Source organism: Mycteria americana, chromosome 5 (genome assembly GCF_035582795.1).
Source record: "Mycteria americana isolate JAX WOST 10 ecotype Jacksonville Zoo and Gardens chromosome 5, USCA_MyAme_1.0, whole genome shotgun sequence".
In the NCBI taxonomy this organism is placed as follows: Eukaryota; Metazoa; Chordata; class Aves; order Ciconiiformes; family Ciconiidae; genus Mycteria; species Mycteria americana.
Genome location: NC_134369.1, coordinates 54164347 through 54173602, shown reverse-complemented (window position 1 = coordinate 54173602; position 9256 = coordinate 54164347). Strand labels below are relative to the sequence as shown.

Here is a 9256-nt window from a genome sequence, read left to right as displayed (position 1 = left end):
GTCTACTCTTAATTACTCAAGTGTCACATTCAGCTTTTTTTAAGTTGCCTCTTTCTTAATTCCTGGTTTTTGTAAAACTGGTTTACAAAGTCCTGCCACATGGCTTGGGATAAGTATGAATACCATAAGATTAACTACAAGGTTATTTTAATATTAACGTTCTTTCTACAAAAATTGAAGATTTAAATATCTATTTGTTAAAAAACAAATTCTGGTATAGCAATACACAAAGTATCAAAGTAACTTTTAGTGCCATACTACAGCTATACTATAAAAGTATTTTAGTATTGAATTTTAGTTTTGCGAGTCCACACTAGACTGATAAGAAGACTTAAAACAACATGCTTTTTTTTTTAATTTTTTTTTTTTCCTAAGAAAGGTGTTGCAGCATCTACTAGTCTTACTGCTACAAGGGATCAGCTGCAGAGGGAGGAAGAGCTATGTGGAGAAAACCCTACAGGGCAGATAATAGCAAGCAGAAAAGAAGTCATGGTTGAGGCATACCATTTATCTTTTGTACCAATGTCCCAGCTTCGCTTCAGCTGATTTAGTGACTAGTAACATTACAGAAAGCCCAGCCTACACACAAAGAGTCTTTTACAAGTAATGCCACTGGGTAAAATAAACTCCAGGCGTTGTAGTTAACAGCTGTATTAATCTCTTCCTGCATCACTGCTCCTAATATAAACCAAACATCATACAGAGATAGCTTAGACTAATTATTGCTAATGATCCGAGCTGTTTGCCTGACTATACTTATAATATACTGGTGTTACAGTGAGATACAACAGATTAGTTTAATTACAACATTCCTTTTTAACCTTCAAGAGACACATTTTGCTCTCTTAAGATCTCAAATAAGTTGTATTACTTTATTATTGGAACGAGAAAAATAATTATTGAAAGACAGAAATAGGAATTGAGCTTATTTCATAACTAACTAATGAATTTACTTTAGAAAGAAATATTGTGTTTAAAAAAAATTTATCTTTTGTGAATAAGAGGAGCTCATTGCTTCAAGTTCAGCATCGCATTATGTGTAGGAAAACTGCCTGTTTTCTTCCAATAGGAAAATTCTATAACCTTAATTCTATAACCTTAATTAGTTATTTAGTAGAACATGGTTCAACATTTTACAGTGCCTTATAAGTAAAAATGAATCTTGCAAACATGAAATTTTAGGCTTCAAGCATGTAACAGACATATTGTATGCTCATTTTTCTAGCACCTTCCGTTCTCTCCACTACCATCAAGAAATATGTAATGATGCATAAAGACCCAGCTATCTCTTGCTTTTTCACAGATAAGAAAAGGAATGATGAAAAAACAGGGAGGCTTCAGACACAGAGCCAAAACATAAAGTGATGAATAAAGTGAATTTGTTCAGAGAACAGCTGTAAGAGTCACATGTAGAATCGGAGGTATTACGACTTTTCAGTTCATGAAGTCGCTATTTTGCATGGCTAGTCAGTAATTCAAGATATTTTTCCATATGACTTCTTCATTGTTTCAGCATCCTGGGAATGCTCCTTTAACTAGTACTTTCTGGATTATCCTGCCTGTGTTTTTATCACAAATGGAAAACTCTCCACTAGGCTGAGGAGTATATACATGCATACCACTTTTCTGCCTGCAGGGTGACTGATTCTGCTTCCTGTTCGGCTCACTTCCAACTTTCTGTCTTACCATTAGTCAATGCGAAGACCTGATGCTGGACAGAGTTCTCAGAATCAGAACAAGGTGAATACTTGCGTCAGCCTTCACCCTGTTGGCTGATACACTCAACTGCAATCATGCATTTGGACCAGGATGGAAAAAAAAAAACAAAACTGTCCCAGAAGGGGACATGTCAGTAAGAACAAAATAGGTTTATCCCTGTTCCACTATGGGCAGACAGTATTCAACCCAATGGGCAGAAACTTTTCTTTGTACTTAATAGAACAAGGACTGCAACATTCAGCTATAGCATATTAGTCTTTTCCTCCCATAATCTTCAAAAAGAGAGTAGAGTATGGCAAAAGATGCAGGTGTTTCTATCCATGCATGTCATGAGTGTTGACCAGGTGTTAAAGAAAGAGAGAAGCAGAAGCACAGTATAGCGCCCTGAGGCAATCACTCTGTCTTATTGATGTGTCTTTATCAGAGTTCATCGCATGTTCATGGACGCCTTTGTCTCTTTGTCTTTTTTATTAGAGTTGATAGTTGGAGCAAAGCAGCTAATGGAGAGCTGATGAGGCAAAAAATGAGATAGGGCAAAATGGAAAAAGTGCAGAAAAACACAAAGGGTAGGATACAAACTGAGGTTATAGGAACCAGAAGAAAAAAAAATTCAGGAATAAAAGTTTGATGAGCTGCAGAAGGAAAAAATGTAGGCTGCAGAGGAGCATATTGGCAATGTCCTAGCTGTCTCTCTTAAGATGAGGTGTTGTCTTTAACACAAATGCAAAGAAAGAAAATGCGGCAAGGACTAACTATAGAAAGTAACGAAACTCTAATAAATGCAACTTCTAGGCAGGGAATCAAGCAGGAAATGGGTGAGATCACAATTTAGAATAGGAAATGTGATAGATAAGAGAATGGAGACCTTGTTTCCAGTATGAATTGTTTAGAAATAGGAGGGGTTGCCCCTGTTACCCTGAATTTTCATGGCTTGGATTTGTCATGCGTTGTATCAGTCAGTTTTGTCTGGCAAATAACCATAGTTCTGGCCTGTAGCAGATACCATTAGAAAAGGGTATCCATTTAGGTTAGTTCAAAGTTAGTTTATTTTACTCAATATAAAATTCCCTTGAATTAGTTCTTTTTTTTTTTGGCTTATGGACTGCTTATCATAACTATGTATAGAGGAGGGGAAAAAAAAAAAAAGATTCCCCTGATCTGAGGAAAGACCGTTGTGTCTAAGAGAAATAACTCAATAATTCATCGTAGTACAGAATTACCTACATATTTCAGCTGAGAGTAGTGTCCTCCTGAGTAACATGCTATTTGCATAGTAGATCTGCAAGTTAGACCTGCTCAGACAGTAGCATGTTTGTGTGCTTTACATTACCAAAACACTTTCTAAGTTTTACAGCTATGAGTCAATGTTCACATACTGACTTTACCTTTTTCCTCATCCCTGACCGGTTTCAAGTTTGTATATACTTTTGCCTGGCCCAAGCAATGTGGGGAGCCATAAAATTCCAAATTGCATACAACAATTGCTGATTTCACGTGCATGCGAACACACACACAGAGGTCTGCATATATTTGTGGGACTGGAGGGCAGCCCCTTATATGATGTTTGCATTGGTTAAACACTACAAATATTACTTAACTGATATGTATTTAATGCTTGCTGAGACAGTTGTTAGGGACATAATTTCTACCGACACCTTGGGGAGTTTTAAGCCCAGACAAGGGCTGAAAGATCAGTCTTTAATCTGCATTTTCTTGCTGTGTGTATTACCAACAGCTGAAGCTTTTCAAGGACTTTTGTTTTTAGCTGCAGACATAAATGTATGTGCATAGGTCACTTGATATGACACATATGGATTAAATCTTGAAAATATTTCCAAGCTGCATGAAAATAAGACCAACAGAATTTTTGGTAAGAGATTTGCCTTAATTGGAAAGGCTTAAAATAAATGATCATATGATTAAAAAAAGCAAGGATTGCCTGCTATTTGTTGTAACCCCTATTTCTGTAATGCCCCTGTAGCCAGAGAAGCAGCTGTTCATTGCTGACATTCTCCCTGCCAGGCATTCCAACTCTCTGAGGTAATGGGCTACAAGCATACGGGCCTTTGCTTTAATTCTTTCAGCGTATCCTTCCGCATGGATAGAGCGAGGGGAACGCCTCCAGGAAAAGAAATTAAATGCACACACACAGAGGCACACAGAGACGGGCGATTTGAAAATATTCCCGAGAATGCAATTTGCGCTCATGCAGCGCAGCGTCACATGAAAGAGGCTGCCTGAAGAGCTGGCTGGCACAGGTTTATTTCGTTGTAATATTTTCTTCCACCCCCAGCTCTTTACCCAGTGGAATGATATCCAGAGCAAGTTTTTTGAGACAGGAAGTGAGGAATGTTTTCACTATGAGTGATCTGAGAAGAAGGTGGGTTAGCCGAGATAGCAGCTGTTTCGGACCAGAGGAACACAGTAAGTCAGTTCCCGAGGAATACAGATGAGATGGCTCCGGGAGGAAAAGTCTTGGAGTGCTGTGGGGTTTTTTCGGCTACATGTATGTGAAAGGAGACTCGGTGTCTTTGGATCGTTGCACAAGGTAAGGGGAGAACACCAGGCACAGTAAAAAAACAGCAGGTGATCTTCTCTGCTGTCTACCATAAGACTGAGGAGTTTCAAGCATTTACTTTTTGAAAAGTAAAGGCTGTAGAACTGTGCTTCTGGAGGTAGGGGATGTTCGAGATGTGCGCTTATCGCTGCTCTTTCAGTCCAAGAGTCGTGTCAAAGATTAACTGGTAAAATAAGGGGAGGGTGGAGTATTCTGATTTTTTTGGCTCTCCAAATATTTCTGAAATAAATGTATGTATTTTAAGCACTTGAAATAATAGGAACCCTTTTTCACCATCATATATTGCAGTTTTATTTCGCACGCTGTCATTCATGCAGGCTGTTTAAAAAAATCTTTGTAAAGTAAAATGCTAATTATTGAGAGGGGAGCGGGATGTGTAGGTGAAGGATACCACAGTGCTCACTAATCATGTGTCAGTCAAGGCCATGTTGCTGAAATTCTAATATAACATTTTTGAAATTACATGTTTGTGTTGAAATATGAATGTACAAAGTTTGGCCACTAAAGACATTTTTAGCTGTTGCGTGAAAATTCCAGGCTTGCTAAATAAAGACTTGTTATTGTAGAGGTTGTCAATTGGATTTGTAACTCCTGGCGATATGTAGTTCCTTTTTGCTAAAGTAGCTTTATAACAATGCAGATGTGTCCAAATTTGAAGTAATGCAGAAGGCAAACATGAGAGCACCTAGCATTGCAGAATGCACAGCTGCTGACTAAAAACAGCACAGCTGTGTCTGCAAGAAGTACACATGGCTTGCAGTAGAAGTTACTGAATGATACCTCAGTGTTATTCATCAAACTTGCCTTTATTCTACAATATTTATCATACATCAGGAATTTTTTTTTTCAGTTGGTCTTTTGTGACAGGGACTGGAAGTTAGTTACTTATGTTTTCCTTGTTATAAATGTGTTTCAGAAGTAATGAAGATTATGTCAGACATGTACTGAGTTAAAAAGAAATCGTTTAGGGTAAATGCTCAGTAGAGCAATAAATGCAAACAACAGATCATAACCTGAAGAGTGCTCCTGGCACGTTCTGAAAATTCTGCTCCAAACTTCCTTCCTGTACTAGCATTGCTACCTGTCTGCATAGCGAAATACCTGGAAGTCTGAGGTTGCCTAATGTCAGCATTAGATGGTTTGGAAATTCCACCTGCCAGGTCAGCCTCTTGTTAGTGATATCCCCCCCCCCCTCCCCCCGCCCCCATGCCCTTAGAATACTTTTCTAAGGCCCTGATGGGGGCATAAAAGTTTGAAACTCTTTCATATTCAGTGGTACTACATAAAAACTGAGATTAAAACAGCACTGCACTTCTGACTGCAGCTTTCAAAAAGATGAGTAAGTTGATTTCCCTCATTGCTGTAGCACCGGAGAAAGTGCGTAGCTGTGCAAAGAATGTATTGGAAAACAGGCCCCGGGGACGTGAGCTGAGGTCAGTCAGCCAAAAGTTACTCTGCCAGGAATAAACCCAGTGCGAGATTCTGCTGGCAGTGGGTAGGAAACTAAAAGCTTCTGTCTGTAGAGCATTCCCTGCATGCTGCTCCAGGGGGGCAGGATTTGGAGGATCAAAGTGCAGAGCGAGTAATAAAGTGAGGAGTCCCCATGTATCCCTAAATTTTTCAGGGAAACCTGTTGCTATCTGTTGTTGTTTATTCTGCTGCTGCACCCAAAAATAAATTAGTTGGTGTTTGGGTCAGGGTTTTTTTGATTCAATTAAGATTTTAGGTGGTATCTGTTGAGGATGGGGATTGCGTAGGATGGTAGAACTGTTTCCAGGTTATTAGAAACATGGTCATGAAATATGCTTATGGTCGTTCTTTGGAGTAGGGTTGCAAAGATGCCATTGAGGAAAAATGCTGTGCTGCCTCCTCTTTCTCCCCGATTTAGGCCTTTAGTGCCTCTCCGCCTCCCTTTCTTCTTTGCTGCGCTGCTTACAAGGGAGTAGGGAGCCTGGTATGAGGTTTTCAACCTAAAGAGTTTGTGGTTGTGTTGAGTAACATTAAATTTCTAGGTGTATATATATAAATGTACAAGTAGTATGTGGCTATTTGCTTATTAGCTACACCTTTGAGTTTAAAACCAGGTGTGCTAGGAAGACTACTTTCTTAGGAAGATTCCCCCACTCCAAACAAATGGATGTCTTCGTATTATTCCTGTCCGATAATTCTAAGAGTCTTCAGAAATCAAATTATGCCCTTTCAAATGTGCTACTAATACATACCAGCCTGAAAAAAAACCCAATGTAGGTGGTTGTCTTCTTTTTCCTTTCAGGCGGTGCGGCGCTGCCACTAGACGTTCCCAGGCAGAGCTCCCCACGCCAACAGCAGCTAACAATGAGAGGAAGAAGCGTAGCTTTCCCCCGCGGGGCCCGGCCCTCGGGCAGGGCCCGGCCCTCGGGCAGCGCGGCCGGGGCACGGCTGCAGGCCCGGCGCGGCGCGGGCAGGGCAACGGCCGGCAGGCGCACGGCGCTGGCTCCGGCCCGGGGGCGCCGGCTCCGGCCCGGGGCCGCCGCCTCGGCCCGCAGCGGCTGAGCCCCGCGCTGGCAGCGCTGCGGGGCGGGCTGTCCCCGCCCGGGAGCATCGCCCCCAGCCCGCGAGCGCGTCGCGGTGAGGGAGGCGGTGCCAGCCCCCCCAGAGGCGGTGGTGGCTTTATCTCGCGTGTGTGAAGCGCTTTCACTCCAGTGGTAGCCCCAGTGCCCGGCCGCGCTGCCCTCAACACACGTACTTCTGCAGAAAAAAACCCCTGTCTTTAGAGAATGTTTTTATTTTGCATGTCCTACTGAAAACCAGCACTAGTAAGAGTGACAAATTTCTTAGGCTAGGGTGCATGTGGTAAGAAAACACTTGAAAGAGGAGCAAGGAAGGCGAAGCTTGTGTGTTACGGAGTTGACAGGAGAGGAGGTGTGAAGGTGTTTGCAAAAGGTGGGGAAATGGGTGGCTACCTTTAGACTGGGAATAAGTATGTTTTTCAAGGAAAAACTGGGACATAAATGGTTCTCAGAATCCACATACTGTCTTGGGGAGGCAAAGCGTAACTTGAAACATCATACAGCAGCTCAGCATAAGAAATAATGGTACAGCTAGCTGTAATTCAGGGAAAATTAGAGGAATTGGATTTTAATTGTCTGGTAGGAAATGGCTAAGGTGTGAGCTTTAATGTCTCTCTTCCTGCCTTTATTTTTTTTTTCCTTAATCGTTTATGGGGCTTGGTTTTGTGTTTAATCCAAGAGATAGTGGCTGAGGCTGCATGCCGCTCTGAAAAACAAGCCAGATTGCTGGATTTGCTCTTAAAGAAAATGGCTTTGTTCAGTATTAGAAATACCTTAGGCAACTCGGAGTTTGTAGAGGTATTTCATTTAAATACTGATTCAGCTTAGAAATACTTATTTTAAGACATCGTAGCCACATTTGATTAAGATTCATCGTTCACTTGTGTGTTTAAAAAAAAAAATCGACTTGCCAAAGACCAGTGGCAGACGACCAGCGTTGTCTGTGGAAAAACCAGAAACTCTGGTGCCTATTTCATTATTTGAATGCATAACAGCTCTGCATTTTGGAAAAATAGACTGATTATTTAGATTTAGAAAAAATATACATGTTATTTTTCCCATGTTACCATTCCCCTTTCAGTCAAAGTATTTCTGATTCTTGTATTTATTCTCTTCCTTTTTTGCTCCTTACTAGGATTCCAGTGGATGCCCCTTCTACTTGTCTCTTGCTGGAAAACTTGCTTGTCTTTAATGGATGCTGCTGCTGCTGGTTGATCTCTGGAGACTTTACAGCTCCTTACCTTTTGAGAGGAGATAGCTACTTGTCCCCTCTCAAGGTCCCGGCGGTAGTAGGTTTTTATCAGTAACCATCTGTGGGGGAAAAAGAAGATGCCTCTACCTTTTGGGTTAAAATTGAAACGAACTCGACGTTACACAGTATCCAGCAAGAGTTGCTTGGTCGCTCGTATCCAGCTGCTCAACAATGAATTTGTGGAGTTCACGCTGTCGGTGGAAAGCACGGGCCAGGAAAGTCTGGAAGCAGTGGCTCAGAGGCTTGAATTGCGGGAGGTAAGGGGACTGTTGAGTGAAGGCGTGATTTTTGTCTCTGGTGCTGGATGACCTGTGTGGTGAATCCTTACCATTTGGGGCAGTCCGTTTATTTACTGGAACAGCTATCCTGTGTTCCCCATGTTTCTTCACCTTCTGGTCTTGATGGGGACTCGGGTTGCTCCAAAACAGTTGCAAAACTTATGTTACAGAGCTAGGGAATGCCCAAGGGGAGGACATGTGAGAAGTGGCAGTGAATAGCAGCTTAGAGTAATAAACAAAGCAACTGTTTTTTAAACCTGACAATGCTGAAAATGCTGTTTAAAAAAACCCCACAAAGCAACAAAAAAAATTTTCTGCCTAAGCATTGTGGTTAAGAATTACTGCAAGACTTGAGACTACTTTTAGCTAAGGATATGAAAGACAGTGTTATTTGTGTGCATGTATTTTTTTTTCTGATGGATTAGTGCTGTAAAAAGAACCTAGAGCACAAAATGTGATAAGTGTATCAGTGACCAGTTATTTGTATTGCTTGTTCAAATACCACAAACATGTTTGCAAGACACTGTGTTGGAGCACACATATAGTCATTTAGGTCGAGTGCTGGCCTCATGAGGAAACATGGTTTGCACTAGTTGAATCTGTATGTATCTGTGTAACCTGCCTTTTTCCCCCAAAATTCCTTGATATTTTGAAGGATCCTGTTGCAACTGAAATGTACTGTTCTCCCACACATTTAGTGATTGTTCATAGATCTCCTGTATTGAGTGAATTACTTCTGCAATGTTGAGCTTAGAAATCTGCATAGATTACCAACGTATGAACCAATGTCATTATTTTATAATTTTGTTGAACACAGATGGATTTGATTGCAGTAGTTGAATGCTCTCCATCCTGTGTAAACTGACATTTCCCACTAGAG

The 9256-nt window shown here is 41.1% G+C and overlaps 1 protein-coding gene across 3 annotated transcripts in view; it reads left to right on the top strand.

The window, feature by feature from the left end:
- Positions 1-3821: 3821 nt before the first annotated feature.
- Positions 3822-9256, top strand: part of PTPN21 (protein tyrosine phosphatase non-receptor type 21) — a 44118-nt gene continuing 38683 nt past the window's right edge. For 2 of the 3 annotated variants that reach the window (XM_075503395.1, XM_075503392.1), the window contains exons 1-2: positions 3823-4267; positions 7982-8355. In XM_075503395.1, coding sequence (XP_075359510.1) covers positions 8176-8355 — 180 coding nt within the window. In that variant the 5' untranslated portion in view covers positions 3823-4267; positions 7982-8175. Of the gene's footprint in view, positions 4268-7981; positions 8356-9256 lie in introns of all 3 variants that reach the window. The other variant, XM_075503394.1, reaches the window with a different exon arrangement.